This window comes from Etheostoma spectabile, chromosome 1, assembly GCF_008692095.1.
Source record: "Etheostoma spectabile isolate EspeVRDwgs_2016 chromosome 1, UIUC_Espe_1.0, whole genome shotgun sequence".
Classification (NCBI taxonomy): Eukaryota; Metazoa; Chordata; class Actinopteri; order Perciformes; family Percidae; genus Etheostoma; species Etheostoma spectabile.
Window position 1 is genome coordinate 11,074,627 of NC_045733.1, and position 27,897 is coordinate 11,102,523.

Consider the following 27,897-nt stretch of genomic DNA (forward strand, 5'->3'; position numbering starts at 1 on the left):
AAAACTTACAGATTGTTGCAGCTAACAGCTAACAAGCTAGCGGTCACGGAGGTCTCTTCGGGGCCTTTCTAGCCTCTACAGGTGATTTTCTATCATACCTGGAACTTGTACCTTTTCCAAGGTCATTGAGCATTAAATCCAAACTGCTACATTCAAGATTTATCCACTTTATGTCCATAATTTATGACGTTTTGGCTTATTTCTGCTGCTAGCTCTGTGCTCCGTGTCTCCTCTCTGTCTCTGTGCTTTCACTGTTGTTTTTTTACGGAAGTGAAGGCAAGCATTATGCCCATATATGGGCGGCAGTGAGAGTAAAGAGTATAGATCGGGAAAGATTGTAATCCTCCAAGTCAAACTAGTCTAACGTGATCAAAGATATTATAGAGTGGACAAGATAGATATCTACCGTTTTACAGAGGAGAATGGCGTCATTGGTTTGAGATTTGGCATATATTTGGTCCTTTTTTGAAGAAGTATATATATGTAGAATAGTTTTTGCTTTATATGAGTTAGAATGTTCATTATGTTTATTTTTGCATATAGAAAACTGTTTTAGACAACACAAATGCTTGTGTAGCATTACTGTGCGTGTAATATCAATAAATATGACATTATTATGTTGATTATTGCCATAAGTAAATGTCAGGAGGGCAAAAGTGTCTGGACTTTTTTTGAGAAAAGGTATGTATTTTGTCAATTGTATAAGTTATAATGATTATTTTTTCACAGTGTGACTCCCAAGACATATGAGAAGTGTTTTAGAGAGGAGATTGGCTTAGCTTGTACTGCTCTGTGTGTGATATCAATACATATCTGTAAGATTCATGTTCCGTTTTATTTATTTGTTTGTCTTTAAGGTCCTACAACCATTTTTAACAAGTGACCTCAATGCAGCCCAAATATTCTAATAACCCAGTTTGTCCTGAAAAAATGATGCTCACGTCTTGAACGTTGGGTTAATGTTTACAAGCTTTTTTAGAAAATAAAACCAGATGGACAATGAACTGTAAAAATGACCTTAGGTCTCAGAAGGTGTCAATTGGTAGTCCTTTCAATCTTTCCTGTTACAGAAAAACATGAAATATTTTATTGAATTTGCCCTCAGGGAAATACAGAGTATGTTGTCTTGTTTGTGTCTTTCTATTCTCTAAAGTTTTTTGTAGGTGCTGGTGTCATTAGTGCTAAAAATGTGCACTTTCTAACTGCTTTCAATCTGCTTTTCCATTCCTGCATTGCTTATTCAGCAGCTACATTTCCAGTAACACATCCCATACATAACAATGGGTGGGCTCACCAAATTGAAAAGCATTTGCACATTAATATTTGATAACAGTGAGTTGCTGTACAAACAGATTGATAGAATAAGTGAGAAGAGTCATGTGTTTCCCGGTCCTCAGATTGCTTTCAAAAGAGGATGGAATATAACCTCTGTCCCACAACTCACGGCCAACTAAGCCTTCTAACATTGCTGTATCTTTAAAAAACAAACCAACCTGAAGGTTGCCTTTTATGCTGTCAAGCTCCTTTGATGTCTTGGAGAGCTGGTGCAGGATGCTGCTCCGTTCACTGAAGACTTCTTTTAGCTTCTTCTCCAGCCCATCATAGCTTTGTCTGTTGAGAGAATGAGAGATTTGACTATTAAATGTCTGCCACAGGCTTAGAAAATCCACTCTTTATTGGAACCTTTGGAAGAAAGAGGTGTTTTAAACTGGATTAAAAGCACCATCGTTAAAGCTAAAGGGTAGAGCAATAGGGGAGAGAACTGAAATCCTTCAAGCACAGTCCCTGGATGAATAATAATAGCTTCTATTCCTTCCAATCAACCAATTTATCGGAGGCTTGTTTTACAGAGATGGGTCTTTTGACCAGAGGTATTCTCTTGCATCTTCAAATTTAAATATCCACCTAGTCTACCAATTACAAAGGGCAACATTTTACTTGGCACGTTTGTCCAAATCTTTTTTTTCTTTGTAAAACTGAACTATTGAATTGCACAGCAGAGGTGTTCCTGCCATTTTTAACTGAGCTTCGAGAGAGAGGCAAAAATCACTCGACAGCATTAACCACACCCATTTGTTTATATTGTGAATGACAAACTGTTATCAACACATCATGCACAGAAGACCTGGGTGCAAAGAAGATCAATCTACTAAAAGGAGAGTTTAAATGTCCCATGGCATTAAAATCAACATTAAAATGTGTTCCCCCAGCCTGCCTATGGTCCCCCATTGGCTAGAAATGGTGATAGGAGTAAACCAAGCCCTGGGTATCCTGCTCTGCCTTTGAGAAAATCAAAGCTCAGATGGGAATCTGGAATCTTGCTCCTTATGATGTCCTAAGGGGGAAGGTTACCTCCCCTGTCTCTGCTTTGCCTGCCCAGAGAATTTAGCTCGCCCATGAGAAAGAGATACATCATGGCTTTCAAACAAACAGCATTGGCAGTTGGTCAAGGTCAAACTCCCACCCTCCCCCTTGTCCCCCGTCTCTCCTCCTCAATAGCATTTAAAGCTACAGACTCAGAAATGGCACATCCTAAGGAAAGCTCATTGTGGGACTGGCTCTAGTGTTTGGAATACTGCATCAAGTCTGAATTTTGGGAACAAGACTATGAGACTATGGTATTAGGGGACCACTAAGGTCTATATAAAATAGACTTCAGATATAGTATTAGGGGACCACTAAGGCCTGTATAAAAGCATCCAAAGAGCAGCATGTCACGGGACCTTTAAGAGACCTAGTCCATAAGTTAACAGGTCTGCAAGGTAATGAAAGCTCAGGAATTGGTTCATAGATAATCTAACAAATTTGCCATTTGGTGGCTTCATAGTTAACAACTTAAAATTCATTTTTACTCCTTTGAGTGACACAAACCGATATAAGATGTAAGAGTTACCACGTGTTCTCTTTTACTGCTGATTTCAAAAGCTGAAAAATCTATTTAATCTAACGTCCTGGTTTACTGACTTAAGGACAGCCACAACTCTTCTGGGAGGTGTTTAAATTCAAGCACATCCGAATGTGTTACCCTGATAAAAAAAGAGCCCCACGGCCCTACATTTCCCATAATGCCCATGAATTTGATTACTTTGATGACCCCTTGTGTCTTCAAATAGTTTCTAATAGAAAATAAAGGCCCCATCCAACCCGTCTCTTCTGCAGATAGCAGGGAGGGGACATGTCCAAAGAAGGGGTTATTATAGGATATTATGTGTCAAAATGTAATCTTAAGAATAGAATTGTAATCAACTTGTGTAAGGTTTTTTTACTGCCAGAAGCTATGTTTTTATCATGATGTCAATAAGTAAAATGGCTCTGCCTTAGTCATCCTATTTGGCTTCGACAGTTTCTTTGCAAATAGGCTAATGCACAAAAAAAACTGATTTAAAAACAAAATTGCATACTGGAACTGACAAAATAAACACCCAGAGAGTGGCGCATAGAATAAACCAATTTCACTCTCCAACAGGCACTATACTATTATATGAGAGTTAATTTAAGGAATGATGTGTTGAGGTTAATACACATAGGGAGCTGCAGAATATGATTTGAACAAGCTGTGGTACATTCAAGGTTTATTTGAAATTAATAATATATAGGTAGAGTAAAATGGGTGGGTAACAATGAAAACAAGGTTTTTCAGAAACATGTTTACATTCATCCTTTCAAGGTTTCTGTGATAGTTTTTTTTGTCATGTTTAACATATACTATGTTAAAGACAACACTGTGGCTCTTTCTGAAAGTGCCTACTTGCACAATCCAAACACTTAGTTTTGAATATAGTGTAGATAACGCAAAAAGTCAGTGCACTGAAAGTACCTGGGTGACCCCATAAAAACGGTCAAAAAGCTCGATGGACACTACGCGCACTAAACCTATGCCATCTTGACTACAAATCGGAAAGGGGAGGGACATCGACTGGCAGCTGATTGGACAAACCTGTCACGTGGGTCTGGCTACTCCCGGATTTCACAACCGAGTTTTATGGAAGCCAGATGGCGGCTCGTTTGGAATATATCTCGAATTTTACAAAAATAGTTCACTGAAACGTGTTTCTGAAAACATTTTAAGTGAGAAATAGGCCATTAAAGTTGCTAAATCTGTCTGTTCTTTTGATCGACAAAGGTCAGTTTAATAGATTTTAGTCTGCGACAAAGCCAAACTCTTAAAAAATGATGTAAAACATATTGGCTAAAGTTAAAGAAAAATGGGTTGGTTTTGGTTAAATCATGAACATGAAAAAAACATGAAAAAATGTAGACGCTCTTTTTGTTGTCACAGGGGGATATTAAAGGCAAATGATTGCAAAGGAAAGATTTGACAGTGACTATTTTACTCATTAAGTTGATAAAAAAAACAAGATTTGGGTGAGATTATGTTTATTTTTAACATACTCTTGCTAATTGGCAGGATTATGTAAACTTTAAGAGACAGAGTTGATCAAGGGGTAAACCTATTCACAGTTTAAAGTCTGGGTTATGGATGAAGAAATAACCACAACCCCAGCAAACACCAACACAGCTTTTTGTTAAAGAGAGGCTTTTTTCAAGAAATTCTAAAGACCAAAATAAATGTTGCTGCTTATTGCCATATCTAATCAGGACCCGCAAGTGACAGCAACAGCTTCAGTCAAAGCATACACACTTGACGTAGCTGAATAATTTCTTGCTAAATACTCGCTGGCAGTTCCAAAATCTCTCACTTACATTCCCATGGTACATGAATCACTTTTTATAAGAGAATCTGTTAGACCATTCCTAACTTGCTACTGTAAGTCCAAAAAAAAAGACAACTGAAATGGCCGTGGAGTGCTGACACATTATTTGGAATCCATGGCTTCCTTTCAGCCTGGGCCGTCTTCCAAAAACCCTGTACAGTCCATGTCCATAGATCCCAGAAGCAGATCATACACAATAACACATAAATCACTAGTAAAAAAAGCAACACCTGGGAAATAAATAAATAACATGGCATACTGAATTCCACACATGACTTGCCACCATATGGCATTGGTGGGAAATTTACTGCAGGTTCAGGCAACTGGGGAAAATGGGGTGAGAGATTCCTCCTTGTTTGCCATATTATTCATTGCCCAATGGAATAGGCCTTTGGGTATCTGTGAAATGAACAACACCTATAATTTGAGCCCCACTGACAGTAACATATCACGAGGTTCTGAAATAAAGTCTGGATTGTTTTCCATCCAATTCACTATAAAACAAATGTTAACAGCTGCATGATTGAACCTGGATCTCCTAAGAGTCCGATGCTTTACCAGCCTCCTCTCACACACAGATCTTCCTTTTTCAAGTCAGAGAAGTGTGATAATGAGGATCAGAATGCCAGACAAAAAAGGCTTATGGTCAGAGACTGCACCGCCAGGCACATGGCCATAAAGCACTGGTGATGACATAATGAAATCTTTCATTTCGGACATCTGCAGTTTGAAATCAGTCCCTTGATGTCTTCACGAAACTCATCAAACTTCCAAGCCTGTGAGGGAAGCATCAGGACAAACATTTCTTTACCCTTGGAGTCACAGCGGGTCTTATAAGTTATATGAGGTTGACCCTGCAGCGTGGAATAGAACTGCTGAGGCTAAAGGAAAAACCACTGAACACTACAGTCAACATCCAAACAACGGCTTAATAAGGGAAGCCGAGGCTGTGGCATGTGGCTTCACGGAGTAAGCTGCAGGAGTACAATGGTCCAATGTGGACAGAGCCTGGCCTGTAAATATTGCGTACATATAGTAAAACATGGGTGCAGTTTTTTCTGGACAGCCTACTACTGCAAGTACTCATCATGTACTGTAGCTCAGACCATGATGATGTAGTTTTACATGAGCAAAAACCAGTACAACCTTGCAGTTAAAACCCTTATCCTGTGTGGGCGAGTCTCTTTCCGTACCCACACAATTTTGTCACAGACAAGCACCATTTTTCATCACATTAACTAAAATATGTTTCTTTAACATTAGAGGTTTGAATGTGCAGTGAGGCGAGCAGAAAGCCACCCATAATACACTGACAGCAGTGTTATTTTTATGAAAATGGTAAATGGGGGTATAGTTAATGTTCAATCTTTCCTTGGTATCGGAGAGTCATGATGGTTACATCTTCCTGCGTACATCCATCAACACAGGCTGATGTAGCCTATTATTAAGTGGTTGTATACTTTTATTCTTTTTTCATCTTTATGTTTTATTTATTTTTTCCCCTCCATCGCTTTTTTTGCTTGGCTATACTTTGCGAGTGTAAACAGGGGAATTATACCTCGGCCCATGCTGTTCGTTCTGCTGATACTAAAACAAACTGAGTTGATAGCAGTCACAAATATATGGCTCCATATTTGTAGAGACCAGTAAAACGTAATACAAGGACATTCAGGATATCATCCACCATCTTCTGCTTAGCAATTAGCTCCAGTAAAATTATCACAGAGGCGCTCAGTGTGTTAGCAGGTTGAGTAATCTAATGTCTCCCCCTCCCCGACATTAACTTTCATTGCTATTTTTGGAAAATGTGCAGGAGCTAGTCATCATTTCAGAGAAGGACAAATGAAAGGATTCCCCATGGGCTCAGTGTCTTCGGAGGCCCCTCCACCACCAGATCTGTTATTTTAATAACCAGCCAGAGCAGAAATCCAATCAATCATTCATTCATATCAAATGTCAACCATACACATAATCCAATGAGCACAATCAATACACAGCCAACACACTCAATATGTGTCGTCTTGAAAATTAAACAACCTGAGGAAAATCCCGCTTCTCTTTCTTATTTGACTTTAGGCTTTTAAGGCTCATTACGGACACATCTATCATTCGTAACGACAAACAAATGAACAAAATCTTAAACTGAATTGGCCATCGCAATCTTTTATCAAAAGAGAGACTTGTCCGTTACCATCATTTATCTATTTTGGAACATCCACGTCATTGTCCCCTTAGAGTATCTGTTACGACTTAGTCTGCAGGAATTTGTTTAACCTTACTCTAAAAATCCACCAAGGCTGGCATGTCCACCATAGAATCATGCTTATCACCGTTTTTTTACCGTTACTCTCCATATGTGTTCAGGAGTCAGCCTGTGGTTCAAAAACCAATCTGTGCTTGCCCGATGCATGTGTGCAGAGTGGAGGGTCGAGAATTTCCACAACTCCTCACAGAGCTGTTCATTCCCCCCGGCTGCATTGTATTTATCAGGTGAACGGTGCCCGGCCTCCCTCCCTCCATGCCGCCAGTGCCCGTAGCTCCTCGTTCACCCACCAGCAAAAAGTCAGACGGATGCCGGCAGTGTTCCGACATGGAGGGAGGGCGGGCGCCTTGATCTGCATGTACTATACAACGTGTAGCCTCGGGCATGCTTCAAACTCACGGTGTGAACCGTACCGGAGCGGGAGATTAGGCGACGCCACAACTCCTTAAAACATCTGCTCTGTGCTGCATCCAAAATCTCATGCTCTGTGTGTCCATACTCTATATGCTGTAAAGAATTACACCACTACAGGAATGAATGCATTAGACAAAGTTTATTCAGGTAAGTTTTCATAACGAGAGTTTTTTATGTTATTATTTATGGTTGTTAGAGATTATTTTTTTAGGCCTTTTTCAAAAAAATAGGACAGCTTAAAATCTGAAAGGGGAGAGAGCGAGGGGGAATGACATTAAGCAAAGGGCTGCAGGGCGGAATTGAACCTGTGGCCCTGTGGAATTGTGGAGTTAACCTCTATATACGGGCACCTAAATGAGTGCTATATGACAAGGTCCATGCAGGGAAATGAAGTCTGTTATTGAAGTGTACTCCTAGAGTGCCGTAGGGATGCCTTGTGGGCTATTTCTATCCCTGGTGTTATTTGCTCTCCCTTGTGTCCTGGTTTGTCATTTTATGTACCATGCAAAATCAGCCAATACAGCACAGGAGAGAGAACTAGTGTCGGCCATCAGGTAGTAAGCCAAGCTTTCATACAAGCTGTGCAATATTAATAACATATACTGTAATTTCTTGGGTGAATTGAGACTCAATGAAAATGAGTGTGAATACGAAAAAACAGAGGTACACATATGTCTCTTTTTGAATAGCAGCAACATGTAATCCCATTCTTCTGTTTTTCTTTTTCAATAAGGCAGAAGCAGAAAGTTAGCCAACAGTGGTTAGGGGGTTGAATTTAAACTGTAGCCACATGCAATGTCTTAGCTACATGAACATCTGATGAAAGTAGATGTCCAGATTGTGTCGGTATTTATCAGAAGTCTTGGACTTGAAAATGAAAACACATTACAAACAGTGAGTGCAGGGCCAGCGTTACGCATGCTAACACGCCATGCCGTGTCCCTGATTATAGGATCATTTTTATTATTTTATGAAGCAGCAGTCACAGAAACCAACAGCTCCTGAGCATAAAAAGGCATTTATTTGCCGTCATGCAGATTATAGGCAGACAGCAGTTTATGTGGTACTTCCAATTTCAGGCTGGATTAATTATGCCATTAAGAGGGGGCAAATAAATAGTTTTAATAAGGGGGACTGCTCAGGGCCTGTCAATGAATTAATATATTCCTCTAGCAGAGCATGACCACCATCCAACATCTGCAACAAAAGTCAGTCATGTTTACCAACTGCTGTATAAACATCGCAGACAGCAGGGAATATTAATTGCATGCATGTCAGGGGATGTCGGGCACTAAATCTTCTTTAATTGTTTAGCGGGGGACATGGTGAAGCAATTGGAGGGGAGGATGCCAATTTTGCTTTGTCAACAAAGGTCAAAGTGATGCACAACATATCCAGAACACATTGAACATATATTGAAATCTAATTTAATACACCACAAAACAATACAAAGACAAAACCGTAATTGTAAAGTCATGTCATGTTTTATTTGTATTATTTGTATTGTAGGTATGAGGGAGACTTGTGTCTTCGCATTTTGTTGAACTAATGCATTTTGGTCCTGCAATGCCAGTGTTGTCTGCAGATTGTCAATGATTACCCATCTTTTATCTCGTACGTTATCCTTCTGATGGTAGACTACAAAGAGAGAACGTATTGTCTTGTAGTGCCCAAAGCAACCCTAACCTTCTAAAACTTATCTCAGCTTGCTGGTTTTTCTGAGGAAATTTGAGTTTATTTATGAGGGAACCTTTCTCTTTTCTTTTTATGTGTTACTGTCTGCATTCTTTTCTGTGAGTATAGGTAATTTAGTTTTTTTGATAAGCATAAATCAAACTATGAGAGCCCCTCTTGGGTATTACTGCTGTACTGTTGTGGCAAACAACGTTTCCATCTTGTCCCTGACACTGCAACAGTTGAGGAGTATTTTCTTTTTCCAGCCCCACCAATATAAAGTGCAAAAAAATAAACCGTTTATTTATATATATATATATATATATATATATATATATATATATATATATATATATATATATATCTTGATAAAGCTGTTCACCAAATGAATACATTGGTGTTCCAAATGAGTTATATTAAAATGCCAATCTCATCATATAACTCGAAATAATGATTTGGAAACAAGCAGTATCCAGCAAAGAGAGCCTGTATGCATCTGCAAAAATAATTAAGTGGAAAGCAATTTACATTTAAGTATTTTATCATTTAGATAGATGAAATTATAGTGTAAACTAATTTTACACGTGCACTAAATGCAGATATTCTGCATCTCTCACTTGTTCTAGTGTTATGTGATTGGAATTGAGAGCATGCAGAAAGCAAAGGATATTCAGATGGGTTTTTGTGTGGATGTAAAGCTCACAGGAGAGAATGTTGACCTTTGGTTAATCATCTAAACTGTCCAGCAAATATTTAAAAAGAGGTTTTTTTATTATTTCAGGCTCAGTTTGATCAGTTGGTATAACATTACAGTAGCAGGAAATTATATAAGATCTCTCCCTTTCCACATCCTTGATAGTGAGTCCTTCTAATTTGTTCATCACTTAAGTTATGTAATTTTTCACCAAGGGAGGTTTAAGGCATTGAAATAGAAATACTTAACATATTAGATGAATAATTCAATGATTACTTGCAGGCATTTTCATGCATAAGTAGATGCCAATTACTTTCCCTCGACATTTAACACTATTATTCCCTGCATGTACTTGGAAACAATACTTTTCTCGACCGATAAGTACAGTTGTTACAAAGGAAGCACGAATGAGACAAAATGCTTAAAAACAAAGCTTAAGCTGATAAAACAAAGAATAAAAAATGCAGCTATTTAAAATACCTGAACATATCCACCACCAGATAACTATATATTTAGCATAATCATAGACTTTCAGTGAGAATAATTACAATAAAATAACTACAAAAAAAAAATTCTCTCTTTGTCTCTCGCTTAGTTTTATCTTCAGCAATATCTAAAGAGAAAAGTAAATACTGAGTTTATTTTCTCTATTTTCTGCTGTTGTCATGTACAATCCAAATCATTTTCAAAGTGTCATGAAACCCAGCATCCTGAGAAAAGCTGCATTTGTTTTAAAATTAACCAGGTCATAATCAAGCCCATTTTTTTTCTGGCTCATTATATATTCACAGAGTTTGTTTACTATACATTCCTCCTGTATTTTGCATAATACATGCATTTGGCATCAGAGAGATGCTGATGTTTCAAAGTTGTCTTTCTTCAGCTTGATGTATGTTGATGTGACTCATTCAGTCGTCATATGGCAGAATCTCTCATCTAGGGACCTATATCACACAAATTACGGCTTTAAAAGCATCCCAGGAACCTCTTACGGTTGTCGGCTTCAATTAAATCTGGCATTTGAGTGTATCTAATGCAATTCCGCCCGTCCTTGCTTTTCAAAGCAATGCAACACTGTTTCCAGCTTTAGTAATTGTTGTGCTACAATCAAGCTGGATTGAGCCTCGACTTTTTTGTACTCTAAAAAGGCAGACTCTGCCAGACATCAATGCGTACTGCTATTGCAAATGATAAAGCGATCCCTTTTACGTGGGAGTTCATCACCTTTTCCTTCAGAGACATTTTTTGACAACATTTAATCCAGCATTGTTTTCACTGCTACAAGAAGTAAGCTCTTTAACACCAGGTGCAACATCTAAAGAGCCTCAACAAGTGCAATAGTTAATATTGATATCTTAAGTTGATAGAACAACATACTGTACTATGACAAAAGTCCCTGACACGTAAAATGTAACTCACAAATCTACATAATCTGTTCTTGATGTATGTAAACCTAAGCATATTTAATACCTCTAAAAAAACATGTAATTATTTGTTCAATCATTCAGGCAATAAAATGTGATTTACTTAGATAAGGGTGGGATAAGCGCTATGTTATGCAATTTCCACATAAAGCATTGCAGGCTCACATAAAAAAATTACAATTTTAACTAGAGTAGAATATTGTTTAAGGACATTTAAAAACAACATCTTAAACTCAAGACCGTCCACTGGTGTTAAACATGGATTTGCAAGGTTTCCCCCAAGGTGATTGGTTAGCAGAGGCGGTAAGTGCTTAATGGATGATTTTAACCACAGGATGACACAAAGCACTTGTTAAAATACCTCTGTGTGTGATCACAATTAATTTAAAGGACACAGAGCCACGGTGTCCAGCTGGTCAATGTGAACTTTAAGCTAACATCAACTGGATGCACACTCTGCTGGGTAAAACGTGTGTCCTGCAGGCAATTCAAAACTTTAGCTTTGTGTTTGACCTGCATTGTAGAGGTGAGTTTGTAACGCATTCTCATGAACAAGCTCGTAGGATATCGTACAAAAAGTTATGCACACTAAAATGTATGATGTCATATGAAAACTAGGAGACCGCATGGTGCTCCGTCAGGTCAGCCATAGTTGGTGGTTCAGTTACCCAAAATAGGTGATTGTGAGCCGGGTACAGAGCACTGCAAGCTGCTGGTCATTCCATTGGGTCATGTATTAGTCTCTAAACTGTCAGTTTCCATCACAATATTTAATAATAAAGCCCAAGGTTACATCTTTAACCCTCATGTTGTCCTTGGATCAAATTGACTTGTTTTCCTATGTCCATGTTCTTTTTAACTACCCCAAAATAACATGGTTTTATGCTAATAAACTAACACTAAACTTAAGTAAAACTAAATTTATAATTTTTGGTAATCGTGACACAACCTTACACAAAAAACTTATGATAAATGCTATTGAAATTGAAAGAGTAAAAGAAATTAAATTTCTGGGCATCATAATCTACGAAAAATTATGTTGGAAGCCACATATACGCTATATTAATGGTAAAATATCTAAATCAATTGCTATACTGTATAAAACCAATTATTTATCAAATCAACGCTCATTATATATGCTGTATTGTTACTTCATACTTCCATACATTACTTATTGTTTGGAGGTATGGGGAAACACTTACAAAACCACCACTGAACCCATATTCATTCTTCAAAAGAATTATCAATAAAACCACTTACAGAGCACCAACTAATCCACTGTTTATTAAATTAAAAGCACTAAAATTCAGAGATATTGTTGACTTTAAAACTGCACAAATTATGTACAAAATAAATAATCATCAGCTGTCGAACAGTGTCCAAGGGATGTTCCAAATAAGAGAGAGCAAACATCATTTAAGAGGAATATTTATATATAAAACAAAACCTATAAGAAAAAATGCTAAATATCACTGCATCACAACTAAAGGAGTTACTTTATGGAACAGCTGCAGTGAAGAGATGAAATCATCTATAACAATGAGCAATTTCAAGAGATTGTTTAAAATTAATATATTAACGGGACACGAAAAGGACTTAAAGTAATGGTGTTGTAGTAGACTGTGTGGTTTCTTGGCATTTATATGCTGGTATGTCTATATACTAATATATTTATATACCGATACGTCCATATACTGGTATGTTTATATGCTGGTATGTCCATTTGCAAATATATCTACATACTAGCATGTCTATATACTAAGTCTAGTATGGCTGTGTTATGTAATCTGCTATAGATGGTATAGAAAGTAGAAGAAAAAAAAAAAAAAAAAAAGGGTTTATACGTGTTTGTGTATGTATGCATCGGTGCATGATGATGATGTGTAAATAACAATGTGTAAATAACTGAAGAATAAGATTTACTAAAGGATAAAAGTAGAGAAAGGGGGTTGGACTTGATAAGTTGTTTATCAACTTCTTCCTACTCCTTTTGAACATGGAACATTTTTGTTCCTTTTTGAATGACTTTCAAATTTGGAAGATTGTGCTAATAAGTACATGACCTTATTTATTTGTCATTCTAATTATATGTATGCAGGAATGCATGTATATAATTATTTTTATTTTAATGTTGTTTTTTGTTGTTTTTTTGTTTTTTTTATGTTCAAAAACTATAAATGTTCAAATAAACTATAAAACTAACTAAACTAAACTAAATGATTGATTCACACAACGCTCTTTGGCAAGTACAAATCTCTACTTTCATTAATTTTGGGGTGTTTTATTCAATTTTATAGCATTTGGAGAAAAAATTAAAGTGTTTTTAAAATGGTATTGAGTAAAAGTTGATATATTCCAGTCTGTGATTATCCATCAACATACATTCCTTTAATTTTAGTCTAAATAAATCCTAATTTCTGCTTTTCTTACTCAAACATTAGGTATAATTTACTAAAAATTAGGTTTATTGACCATAACTTCCAAAAATAACTGTAAAACTAAAGTTAAAAAGTTAGTGTTAAGTAGTGTTAAACGTAAAAAAAGGGATACAAAAATTGTCAAACGTGTTGAAAAAGGGACAAAAACGTAACAAAAAGTTAAAAACGTCGATAAAAAGCATCAACAAAAGGGTTGAATTTCAATTTTGACGGGAAGACAACACAAGGGGTAAATTGCTTGTTTTGTGTGACTAAAACCCCCCCAAAAAAAGATTCTGACTCCTGTCACATTAAATAAAGGAATCAATTGTGTTGAAGCACATGAAAATTAAAAGCTTTTTATGATACAGGAAGAAATGTGGAAACGAGAAATATAAAGTTTAATCCACCAATTTTTGTGAAGGCCAGTCGTTTGTGTAATCCTGCAACCAAGCCAAAAACACAACAGTCCTTGGCCGAGGTATTGATTGTAATATTGGAAAAATGCACTCATCTACCCGTAGCTTTTTGGCTCCGTGTCTTGTTTCCCTTTATCTGACCAATGGGTAAGAAGTTGGGAACTGGCAACATGCAGGCAAATGCATCTGATTCACATCAAGGGCAATCAGTGAGCCTCTCCCCAACTTCCAAGTGTCACTCAGGGAAAACACACAAGGATGAGTTAAGCCACGCAAAGGGGAGGGAGCAGTGTGAGGCGGAGAATTTGGAATTGGATGATGGATGTGACTTGATTACTGGTTAACTACCCTGCTGGTGCATCACTGGATCTGGATGAGAACCCCGCTGGCAGCTGGATTATCAATTTGGAGTAGGCAACACTCTATTTAAATCTATTGTTCCAGGCTGGCTGACAGTTACAGGGCCCTTGTCTGTGACCAAGCTTAGGAGTTGGCTTTCTGGTTCTTATTTGCCTCAGTGATTTGCTACCTTACCAACTCTTACCAACTCTTTATTAAAATCTCCTAGCAAGTGTTTCATAAATTTGTATTAGTGTTGTGTCAGTTATTAGTGAAGAGCCTGCCACAATGTTCCAGTTCACACACAAACCTGCTGGCCCCAGTTAGGACTGACATGATGAAATGCGAAGCAAAGTCAAACATGCGGAGAAAACAAAGTCTTTTCTCACCACAGCTAAGTGGATCGTTGGAGAGAATGAGATGACTGACAAGAAGAGATTATGCAGCTTGGACACACATTTACATTAAAGAGAATTTCAGAGAGGTGTGGATTTTATTTTGGATTGGTATATCTTATGAACCACGATGCACCTACTGAAGTAGCCAAAACACCGATCTGCTAACTTGTAAAGGAACTGATGGAAGCAGAAGTTAGACTCTTGAATTTAGCGTCTGTCATGTAAAGATCCTATATACTGTAGATCCAATATATTTTGCCAACCAGCTGGTCCGAAGTTCAAAGTTTACCGAATATTATCATAGAGAACTCTTCTTAAAGACTACATATTTTACACAAGACATTTTGTACATTCATGAATTTCATAAATACATTTAAAAATGTTTGTAGGGAGGAGAACAACACCAAGTTCTGTGCTGCAACAATTGATTATTAATCTAGGTTTCAAGGGTTGTTCATTTTTTTAACATTGGAGGAGTCCACGGTGATATACAGCCTTTTAGCCAGAACCTAATTTAATACATTTTTTAAAAAAGACCCAAGGTAGACACTGTCTTCCCAGGAAGAACAACCGCATCAGTTGCTTCAGCCAGTGTGAAACTGCATATAGAGGAGGTAAAGATGGAAGAAAACAACAGACATTAACACAACCCGTTTCTCACTTTAAACCAACAATCATTTTTTAAAGCCTGATCACATCCTATCCTAACTTTAATTATGCATTTACCTTATCACTGTAACCATGACAATAAAGTTCCCCTCAGATTTTTGTGCCCTCAACTGAACCTTATCCATAGCAATAAAACAGATGTATTATTCAACAGTGATTTATAACGGCATCAGGCACAGACAAACTATATTTAAACTATATTCAATCAAACTGTATTAGGTGTCAACCTACAGGTACAGATGACACAATGTGTTGTCTAAGTCGGAAGACTTATTGGAAGGTGTACAGAATTTAAACTTGCCTTAAAATTTCAATTTGCTAAATATTAATAGTTCCACTCAAATTCTTTTCTTTCTTGTTGTTGCTGTCAGCACGACACAGCATTTGAAAATTATGTTGTATAATGTCTTCTGTGACGATCCTTTAGGGGGATTTATGCATTGGTACCTGATACTGAGACCCAATGACCAAGCATCAGGATTTGACCCGTTGGAAGTGAGAACGGGTTGAAATATTAAATTATTTTAATGTGTCTTATCATATCTCCCAATTCTTCCGCACATATTTTTCTTTACCGAGTTGGGAATGAGCCATGGTCTTAACCACCCACATGTACACCACCCCGCATGGGTTTTGTGCTTACTATAATAATAAAAACACTTATGTTGGAATGAGATGTTATAACCTTGTGTCTTTCCCAAAAGCCTATCTTCTGTACTACAGAAGGTTTAGCATTTTCATTCCTTCTCCCTGAAAAATCGTATTAACCGTGCGGGTTTTGAGCTCAGAAAAGCTCAACTGTCTCTGGTGGATATTTGTTTGGGTGTGTTGTCTCTGATGTTGCTGGTTGTCCACAAATCATCCTCAGGCAAAGAAAGCAACTTACACACAAGTTTAGGACTGGGATTTTGTGCACTTACAAGCTGTAAGCAGTTTTTAGTCTGACCCCAACAGCAGATTTGACATTGCTTTAGCGGGAAGTTGAGCTTTCTGAGTTTACAGGCGTTTTACAGAGGAAAGTCATTTTTTGATTTCTTATAATCCATAAAATCTTTGGAATAAATTCAATGCTTATTTACATAAAACTATATTTTTGAGATACCCTTCACTCTCAGAAAATAAAAGCACTTCATTGTAACTTGAGACATACACCGGCTTGACACTGGGACAGTACCCTCGATGGGACAGTTGTTGTTGTCTTGGCATTGACTTGGGAACATACAGTATTTGTAGCTTTTTGGCCCCCTAGGTACAGATATTCATATTAAGGTCTAATAATTATCCCTGGGGGTGTACATTAATGTACATTGTACCATGGGGGACAGTAATAAACTCCTACTGGACCCCTATATCTGACAGTTTTCATTAGGTAACACATTATAATACTTAAGTCTGGCACAGTAAAACAGTAAGTGTATAATATCTTTCCAGTTTTAAGATGTGATCAGTGAGCAGTTTCTTAAATTTTATTAGATAATACTAGATTAGGATTTTCACAGATGTCATTTGCTTTCCAATGCATGTGTAACATTAACAATGCTGACGTAGAAGTAGAAGGATCAGTGCGTTTAACACAGTACAACACTACAACAAATTGGGAGATTGATCAGATGTTTGCCTGCTGAAAATAATCAATATCCCAATCGGTGTCATAGTGGAATGCCGAAATCAACGTGAATAGCATTTTCCCATTGATCACAGTAAAACAGATGACATAGAGAAACTGTGATCACCATCATCAAGCAACTGGTTTTTCCAAGAAGGAAAAATCCTATCTAGAATATATCAGTAGCCTAAAGTGGCTCTTAGCTTCTAGCCTGAACCATCTCTTGCATATAAAAATTATGCTATAAACTATGTCATAGGATCAAGCAGATTTAAGATGATGCAGAGAATGATGACAGGGTTTCTGAACGTTTGAAGTGTGTCTTTAATGAACAGCTGTGTGCTTGTGCTTTGCAGGGACTCGGAAGGGGCACACCATGCTGCCACCTGTTAACTCCAAAGGGTTGCATATCAAAATGGTTTTATATATAAGAGAAACCTTTGTTTCGCTTTCGTTTCATTATTGCATTGATTGCACCACAGACAAGCTTTTAGCAGCAGAGCACTCATGTCCTCAAACTCCAAAGTGATGGAAGTGAGTACAGTGTTATTCTAACCTGTTAGGCAGGAATAAAACAAGGCTGCAAACCAATCATCAAATATTATTCTGAAAAAAACAAAAGTGTTTCTCTCACACAGGGCTCTTGAGAGTCTGCACAGTTTAAAGAGTGCATAGAGGGCGGCTGTGGCTCGTGAAATGGAGTGGTCATCTACCAATTGCAGGGTAGATCCAATGGTTTGATGCCTGGGCCCCTGCAGTCTACTGTGCATTTTGAAGTGTCTTGGGGTAAGATACCTAACCCCAAAATCAGTAAATGTTTACCTGATGAGCAGGTACAGGTAAGAATGAGTGGGTTTTGTTACTAAAGCTTCAATATATACAGTGTAGGAAGGAATCAAGACGAGCCAACCACTAGAACAACTACAGGATTAGTGCAATAAACAAATTGGGAAATTATAACATGGACTGATTGGTTGTTAACATATTTGCCTGCTGGAAATAATCTATTTGTCAATGGGAGTCATGATGGCGGTATACTGCAAATAGCATTTCCCCCATTAGGCATAGTAAAAAGGATGAGCAGGTGGCACCTTGAATGGTAGCTTCTGCGTGTGTGTGTGTGCGTGTGTGTGTGTGTGTGTGTGTGTGTGTGTGTGTGGTGTGTGTGTGCGTGCGTGTGTGTGCATGTGCATGTGCGTGTGGTGAATGGCTCCTAGTTTAAAGTGATTTGGCTGAATCTCACTTCTCTTATTTGATAGCTCCTCGCTACTCGGTCCTTGTTTGAAGTGGGGGTTGTTCTGGCCTTCCTTTGTGAAGGCCTTCCAAAAGCTCTTCCTGCTTTGAGGAGCAAGCATCAAAGAGGGATCTAAAAGGAGCTATGAGCAAGGATACACAAGAGCATCCTTACCGTAAGCCGTGCAACTGAGAGCTGTTACTAACTCCACCCATACAGCTGAAGTATTCATATGACGCTTCAGAGAAAAGGACGTCTCATCCCTCTAAAAACACATTTCCTTGTTTCCCCTCTCCTCCTATGACTTACTCCATCTCTCCCATGCTTCCTCGGTGGGATGGACTAAGACACGAAAAAGGGAAGCAAGGGGAGGAGCCGAGGATGCAATTTAAGGGAAGTGAGAACCAGCAGCAGAGTGGTCACTACGACTAGAAAAGCGCTAGAAATGCAGTCCATTCACAATGTCCAATGCAAAAATACATCAGAAGCGCACAGTCTCATTAATGTGCTGAAGGACGAGGTCCTGTTTGATGAGCCTGATGACAGACAGCAGTATGCTGATAAAGGCATTCAGGTCAGAGGGACAACCTTGAGTTCGGCACGTAAACAACAGCCACAAATCACCTTTAACAAATGCAATTTCGTAGGGACCAGACATCAGTCTTGTAGGTGAAAGCAGGTTATTGTGATGCAAACACTCAAACATGACCAAATCCGCCTTTTGATCAAAGCCACGTTGAGCAAAATTCGATCTAAACTGACAGTAGAATAAGACACATTTAATGTGTTGGTAGATTACATGGTTGAAGCAGAGATTCTCTACTTAATCTGTATGGATTTCATATCATTTCATAATTACACTTATTAGCATATCTAGTAAAAATTCAACTCTAATCTGTAGGTCATTTAGATCGCTTTTCATGAACTATGCCACATTGTGCTACACTCAAACCAAAATTATCTGTCGTGCCTGCAAATACCACCAATCTGAAAAAAGTAGTTTAATTGAGGTCTTCACCCTAAGCTGAAGAGAAATTATGTGGCTAAATATGATCTTGCTCATGAGTGGCAGGAAAACCATTGGAAAGTATGATTTGCTTGTAGCCCTGCTTAGATAATAATCCAGCCATATGATATGTTTCTTCATTAGGATGTGAATTGCTGCATACAGGAAAAGGGCTATGTATAATAACACAGCGTAGCAGAAAATTAGGCTTTTCTAAATTGATTATTTGATGAGCAGACAGAGCAGGGATAAGAAGAACATACCACCACATGGCTGATCATCCTCTAACAGCCTGCAACAAAATCATTTGAGGACCTGCTTCAAACAGCATATTATAGAGCTACTTATTATTCATTATTTTTTGGTTTTGTTTTTAGAAAAATTGACTATGGAGAATTGAATGGACCCAAATATTCTCACTAAATAAATTTAGGCGAGTCATATGCAATTTGTTCAAAGAGTTATTTAAAAGTCCAGCATTAATATTTTTGTTTTTTTCTCTACATATTGTCGGTTGTACTGTTTTCTCTTGAGAAAAATTGCGAAATATTACGACCACTACTGAAAGGCATCTGTTTTTTTCAGTCAGAAACAATAATGAAGTCAACAGTGAAATACAAATCCAACGGTTGCTTTCAGGCGGACATTTGCAGGTTGATTCTAAAAGCATATTTCCCCCTGCCTTTGTATTGGCAGAACTTACTGCAGCTCCTGCTTATTGTGCTGTTTCAGAGAAACAGTCAATCAAACACACTGCTGCTATGCTCCCTGGCTCCTGGCCTCTTGCGCTTTGCTGTCTGTTAACATGCTTAATGTGCTGGATTCTCTTTCAGCTTGACCCTGTCTCAAAACCCATTTCTGCATTGAAAAAGCATCCATCTCCTTGTGGTGTACTGTGCTGGACCAGTATCTTTTTCACTCTAGTAAAGAGGCAATGGAAGGTTTCTCAAATTGCTTGTCTGAAGAATCAACTACTACATGATTATTTTTTGTTGGGGGGGGGGGTGTATTACAACCATTTTGCCCCAAAGCATGCAGCAATTTGAAATGGGTTCATCATTCATTACTAAAATCTTCTGTTATAGCCCGACTTGTCCATGAATATTAATAGCGTAAAAAATAGTCATATCTTGCAGCTAAATGATGAAAATGCAATTTCAGTGATTATTTGCATGACAGTGAGGTAAGATATGGGCATCATGTGCTGTCTTTAACTGGGCATGAAACAGGATTATACAGATTTATTTCTAAATGGAAAGATTATGGTCACACTTATTTGCTGGATTAGATTTACCAGCGTAAACCCACCCATCGTATATGATTACTTAAGGTGTTGAAGTGTTTACTCACAAAACATCTTTATAGATTTAAGTTAAATCTAGTGAACATTTCTAAAAGGTATAATATTTCCCTTTGAGATGTGGCATTGGAAAGTACTATGAAGCAGCAAAGAATGGATCCGTGCTTTAAAACGGTATATGCTTTAGTAAATGTAGTTTGACACAGCTGACCTCTGCTCTTCAGTATTCACTACTGTAAATCCTGCAGTGATCCTGAGAAAATGAATTACAACACCAAGCTTCATGTTTTATGTTTTATTAGGTTATGTTAAAAGCTTTGAAGTAGGCCTGCACGATTAATCGTTTTAAAATCGTGATCTTGATTCAACCTGTTCATGATTTAATTTTTAAATGACTTTGATTTAAAAAAAATGATTCTCATTTAATTTTACGAGCTTATTGCATCACAAACGCTACTACTTTCTTCTGTGAGTTTTAAACACAGACTGTATAAAATAGGTTTTAAAGCGCTCCCAAGCTCTGAAATGCTTTCCCTTCTCTTCATTGAAGCCTCTATGTTTACGGGCTGTACAATGTTCTATAGGTGTCAAAAAAAATCTATGTTTGGTACTGCTGATTTGTTTTGTTTTATTATGGTCCAATAAATCGTGGCAGAGAATCGTCATATCAATTCTAAGCAAAAATATTATGATTCATATTTTTCCCAGAATCGAGCAGGCCCACTTGGAAGAGACCTAAAGGCATAGCTGCTTTGATGGTTCCATGATGATAAATGTTCATAGAATAATAAAATGATAATATTCTAAATGATTTATGCATTATTCAACTATCTGCACAAATATTGCACTTTAGCATTAAGCACTAACCTTTAAAGGGGCAGGGGTGAAGTTAAGTTCTTGACTGCCTCGGCAGATCAGTAGACCAAAGTGCCGGCCATGGACTGAACATGGAATAACATCTTGGATTTAAATCCTTTCTGAGACCTATGCTGCATTTCCAGCTCTTTCTCTCCAATCGTTTTGTCTCTCTTCACTGTGAACTGTATAAAAGAGCAAGAAAGCCATAAAAAAGGTCCTTAAAAGTGCATTCATCAAGAAATGCTGGAGGGGTCTGAGGGCATGAATCTCCCCATTAGACCTTTTTTGCAAGTCAGCCTTCTAAATGAGTTTTACACGGCTACATGCAAATGTCCTTTAAAAGGAGAGGTTGTACGTCTAAACTCACATAATTACTATTTATGAACTATTTACTGTTAATTAAAATGTCCATTGGTCCGTTTCAGGAAGGAGATTTAACAAACTCTGAGTCTAACCCTGATCTCTGAGTTGATTTACCCTGAGATGGGAAACTCTGAGTTTTCGGTTCCAGAACAGCTAATTTAAGCTGGTTCAATCAACTCTAAGTAGGTTGACTCTGAGTTAAGTGTGTGTACCACCACTATAAAAAGGCAGTGTGAATGGAGCCATGATACTATGATTTACCATGATAACAACCACCAACAAACTGGTCGGCGGATATACTCACATACAGCAAGGTTGAACACATATTTAGTTAAAAAAGGAACACAGCGGGTAACCTATAATATTGCTGGTGAAAATTAGAATGGTAAGACACCTATCATTTCATTTAGGTGCAATCTTGCGGACGAAAACGTAAACTACTACTAATCCCATTCTGAGGTTGGAGCACCATCATTAACAGAATTATGATTTTAAATCATTTATTTATTTTTAATGTCTCGAACTGGTTTTTGTCCAAGGGAACTCTACACAAACATTTAAAACACGTTTCAGACCGAGTCCCACTCTTCTGAAGACGCTTCGCTACAGTGGCTTTACCAATATGCTCCGCATCAACAATGTTGTAAAGAAAACTGGTTTGCAAAAAAATCATAACACGACTCAAGGAATGTGCTGGGATGTAGAGCATGTCCACGATGGGTGGCGTTAGTGATATAAGGACAGATAAGGTTATGTAACTAATAGACTGGGAAGAAAAACGATACCGCTCAAATAGGCAGTCACCTGGAAATTAAAATACATCTATAGTCTGGGCCTCAATATCACCTCACGACGCCTGTTTAACTCCCTGCGAAGTAATGCAGCTTCTTCATCAATGGGATCTTCGACAAAAGCAAATGCCATGTTCGGACGTTTTATAGTTAACATGGTTAATAAACCAACACGGTTCTTTATTCATGCAGATGACAACACTGCGCTAAAATGCGCCTGCTATATGAATGAATGAATGAGAAAATGAAAGAGCGATGTGTTAGAGGCCGGAGACTGAGAGAAGAACACCTGCTCCCGAACAGGTTAGGTTCACAGTCTCGGTTACCATAGTGACTAACTGAGGTTAAGTTACATCTCTTTCTGAAAGGGGCTGGATTTCCCACTCTCTCTCAGGTTTAATTAACCTCCCTTTCAGAAACAGAAAACCCAGAGTTTCCTTCAACTCAGGGTTGACTAACTCAGAGTTTTCACTAAACCTGCTTTTTGAAACGGACCCCGGTTATTAAATGAAGTGCATGAAACTAAACTTTTACAACAAATAAACTAGACTGCAGTTTCTCTTCTGGTTCGTGTTCAATCAAGTAAGAAATTGGATAGGTGATAGGTGTCGGCTTGGGCTTAATTTCTCCTAATAGTTTCCTCAGTGCACACTGCATGAAAACGGAAAGGACGTGTCCGTTCACTCAATGGAGAGGATGAACACATCTCTGTGCCCTTTAAATGCTCACCACTTACTAATGTAGGCTCTTGAAGTAAGGTGCACTGAGGCTGATTAGCCGGTATATACACACACTAAAGGTTCTTTCACACTTATTACGTGGATCTTTTATCCTATAGCTCTTCAAACAATCGATGTCAGCAATGCCCCCCCAGAGCAGGGTCTTAGGGACTAACCTATGGATGTGGAGCTTTAGAAATGACAGGATACAGAGGAGGATACAGAGGATGCATCAAAAGTTGTAACATCTCTCTAAAGCTTAACATATTAAAGAAGACCAAAGAAGAAGCAAAATGGCATTCAGTGCCATATAAATGTAAATGTAAATTAATGTAAATGACTGTTCTTTTATAGCACTTTTCTAGTCTTAACGACTACTCAAAGTGCTTTTACATACAATGCATGAACCATTCATCATTCACACACATTCATACACTGAGGCTGTGGCTGCCGTACAAGGTGCCATCTGCTCATCAGATAAACACTCACACACATTTAAACTCCGATCGTGCAACATCTGGGGCAACTCGGGGTTCAGTGTTCAGGACACTTCAACATCGAAACACCAACTTTCTGATTGACAGGCGACCGCTCTACCACTGAGCCGCAGCCACCCCAATGAATGAATGTACCAGAAATATAAGAATTAGAAGGTTCTAAAACCTTGACTGTTGAGGCTCATGCACACCTTCAATATCTTGTGGAAGAGGGGGAGAAAAGATAAATTCAATCACAATGTCCTGTTTAAACATCATCAACATTGCCACGGACAGAGCCTTGGTGCCTGTGCAAAATAGCCTCGGGAAAGCACTTGTTTTAGTGGAAGATGTTTATGTTCAGTTGTCAGTTGTCTTAGCTGTACAACAGAAAACTCAGACTGGACAGATAGTCTAGCTAGCTGTCTAGATTTACCCTGCAGAGATCTGAGGAGCAGGTAAAGGTCCCATGGCATGAAAATGTCACTTTATGAGGTTTTATAACATTAAAATGCATTCCCCCAGTCTGCCTATGGTCCCCCAGTGGTTATAAATGGTGATAGGTGCAAACCGAGGCCTGGGCATCCTGCTCTGCCTTTGAGGAAATGAAAGCTCACATGGACCAATCTGCAATATCTTGCAGGTTACCTCCCCTTTCTCTGCTTTGCCTGCAGAATTTGGCCCACCCATGAGAGAGAGACATCATATCTTTCAGACGAGCAAAGTGGCATTTGGTCAAGGCCACACTCCCAGCCCCAAAACAGTATAAGGGGACCACTAAGGTCTATATAGAACAGACTTTAAATACAGTATGGGACCTTTAACCATAGTCTTCATAAATCGTCCAAAATTAAAATTCCAACACAAAGAAAGCAGAAGGTAATGGACATCTGGACCAAAAAGGAAGGACATTTGGCGGAGGTTCTGGCGGCAACGTCGCACTCCCGGAAGTGGAACGTCGTAGATATAGATATACTAAGAGCATGATGACTTGATTTCTAATTTTCTGATTACAAATGGCTGTCAACCTTTGTTTCATGGTTTACCTAACGTAACCTTGCTGCCCTTTCACATTGTGTAATTTTCTTGCCTTTCTCTTTTAGTTCACTCCATTGGATTGCAACCTCCCGATCATCATCCTAAGCAAGCACACAGATGAAAGCTGAACAAACTTGAGGCAATTGCAAGCAAAGCTCTTTCAAAAGTATTTTGTTCAACAACACAGTCAACACCAAAAGTAACACCAAGTCAAGCCAGTTTCAACACAGTGGTGTCACTGACTTGCTCAAAGCTTATCCATCCTCTTCGGTGACATTAATTAACTGAGCATGGACTGGCAGTAGCTAATGCTTTGCACTTGGAGTGTGAGCATGTTCAGAGAATAAAATGAGAAGCTCCAGAGAGGCTGTGGGATATAAAAGGGGGTCGTAGTGCATCTAACAAACGGCAGACACTGTCTAATAAACAAATTCATAACACTTGTTTTCAGGACGAATCCCAAGAGATGTTCTTCTTATTTGTAAGGAAGCAATCTAATAAGAGAACATTTATTTTGACATTGAAGCATCTGCATCATCATGTTATGACAGCTGACGTGAGGCTTACATATGCAGGAGCTACGTGAGAGCTCTATTTGATTTCAATACGGTTTAACATTCATGAATGGTAATGTGTGAATTACATTAGATTTTTGGCATGAACATGAACAACACGTTCCACGAGAAGCAGAAACCTTAAGGAAGTGCTGGCTTTGTCCGTTTTAAATGATCGAAACAACTTAAATGCGTCATTTTGAGAAAATGCTTTACGTTCTTTACAAGTCTTGCTAACCTTAATGTTATAATAAATAATACATGGTGCCTGTTTATACATTACGCATTGGGAAGTATTATTTTTTTTTACTTTCAGGTTTTAATTTGAAGGTTTTTGTCCACTGCCAATGAAGGGTCAGTTCACCAACAAACACATACAGTATATTTGCTTGGTATCTACTGTAGCCATGTAGTCAACATTTTAGTCTGGAACTATTTCTCCAGTAGAAAATTCTGTGGCAGATGTTGTTAAACATCAAGCCAATTAAGCCATAACCTTGTTTTAACATAAAAGACACCAATGCAGTTCATTAAATGCCATGTATAAGACATGACAGCAGAAACAATGGTTGTGCGACACAGAATCACTGTGAATCAGCGACAATGACTTTTACCAACATGGAATTGATTTAAACTGTCATCTTACTTTGGAGACCTGTACAATGTGCTTCTGAATAGTAATAAATGTGATGTATGCCTGATGAGCCCCATTTTTCCTCTTAAATTGGACAAATGGAAGAAAAATTGCTGGGCACGAGAGACAATTTAATCATAGACAAGTCTTTAATGATGTCTCATCTGCATTTCTCAATTTAAGCGGGGCCAAAAATAGATCATTGTCCAGGCTTTGTCGAAATGAGTCACGTTTTATGGATAGCAGTGAGACAATCACTTATCTAAGACCTACGTGTCTTTTTTTACAAATGTCTCATTTATATGTTAATCATAACCCCAGTTATGATTACATGACAATTTCCTGTATGAACAAAGTAAATACTATCTAAGAATAGCAACAACAAAATGAACTACAACAATCAAGTTAACAATATGCCTATTGTGCTGAACAATTAATTAGCTGATGTACAAATAAAAGATAGATAAGTACTTGTTTAAGTAATTTATCAGGAAATAAGCTTCATAAATATAAGGAGTGGCTACGTTTCTCAGTTTATATATTTTGGGGTATGAAGTGTTGGTCAGACAAAACAAGTGCTTTGATGTCATTTTGAGCTCCAGAAAGGTGGCATGGGTGACATTTTTTCCAAATGATGAATCAAAAAAAAAATTGACAGATTACTCAGTAATGAAAATAATCTGACACTGCAGCCCTAAATAATAATACATTATTAATGTACACATTCATAGACACACATTGACTGTAAAACCATCAAACCTGTATTGCATTCTCATTATGTGGAATCATGTTACTAAAACTAAAGTCTTAATGATTTTAACTGCAATATATTACACGTGTGAACCAAGTATTGCCAACTAAAATCCAAACCCAAATCCCAAGGACTCTTGCCTGTTGATGCTAAGTCATCTTATCGTCTGCTGCTGGATGAAATTTGCATAATACAGGGATGCTATTTGAATATGTCATGTGCAATATTAGGCACTCTGTACACAGATAGTATAACGTTCCCCAGAGAGCAGCTTGCGCTGCTAAAAGTAGGGGCAGAGGCTCGGTTTTCCACTTCAGATATTGGCTGAGCCAGTGAGAACACTGATGCAATTTTGCCAATGCTACTCCGCAAAGACCATTACACTTTGGGTGAATTCTGCTGGGAGACTCAAGACCACATGATGCTAAGCTGATGCCTCTGATGAAGTGAGACAGATAATGGCTAAAGCTCACACTGTGTTGGGGTCAGAATGCTTTGTTTGTCGCTCTGGATTTTGCATTCTTCTCTCAACATAGCTCACACTGTAAGCTCCTCACAGTGTCTTCACTTCATCACGAAGGAAGCAAAGGGATTGCTGGCTTAGGCTCAACCCACCCACCCACCCACCATCCCTCCCTCGTGGCTCTTATGTCTCTTTATATGAGTGTCAAAGTCAGGAGAATCTCTCATTCTTGTTTCTCTGGCTCCTCAGTTCATTCATGACCTTTAAGATTAAAGACAAGCCACAAAGAGTTAGCTTCAGTCCACCAGCCCTTTTCCCCTTTTTTCTTCTGCTGGTTGGTCTTCAATTAAAGATTCAAAATAGCATTGGAAGGAGCTTCAAAGTGGTCTGATGTGCAAATGAAGCATTATGTGCTGATAACTAAATCCTGAGAAATAGGTTTGAAGAATAAGGGGTGGCTGGCTGACGCAGAAAACTGTGATGGAACAATACAAAAAAACACAGAGTGGCCTATTCCCCTCTGGCAAGTCAAAATAATCTCACGTATTCCAGCAGATTGGTTTGTTGTTGTTGACCTGTTGAGTAATTAAGCATAAATGTGTCATTCCGATCAGCTTTTCATAATCAAGAAACAACAAATCTCTCATCAGTAAGCGCCACTTCCCGACTCAAGATTTT

The 27,897-nt window shown here is 38.2% G+C and overlaps 1 protein-coding gene across 1 annotated transcript in view; it reads right to left on the reverse strand.

Annotated features, from left to right (window-relative positions):
* The window catches only part of luzp2 (leucine zipper protein 2), a 183,525-nt gene that overhangs the window by 94,242 nt on the left and 61,386 nt on the right, over positions 1-27,897 (reverse strand). The window contains exon 2 of the mRNA XM_032515646.1: positions 1,494-1,611. Within this exon, the coding sequence (XP_032371537.1) occupies positions 1,494-1,611 (118 nt within the window). The remainder of the gene's footprint in view (positions 1-1,493; positions 1,612-27,897) is intronic.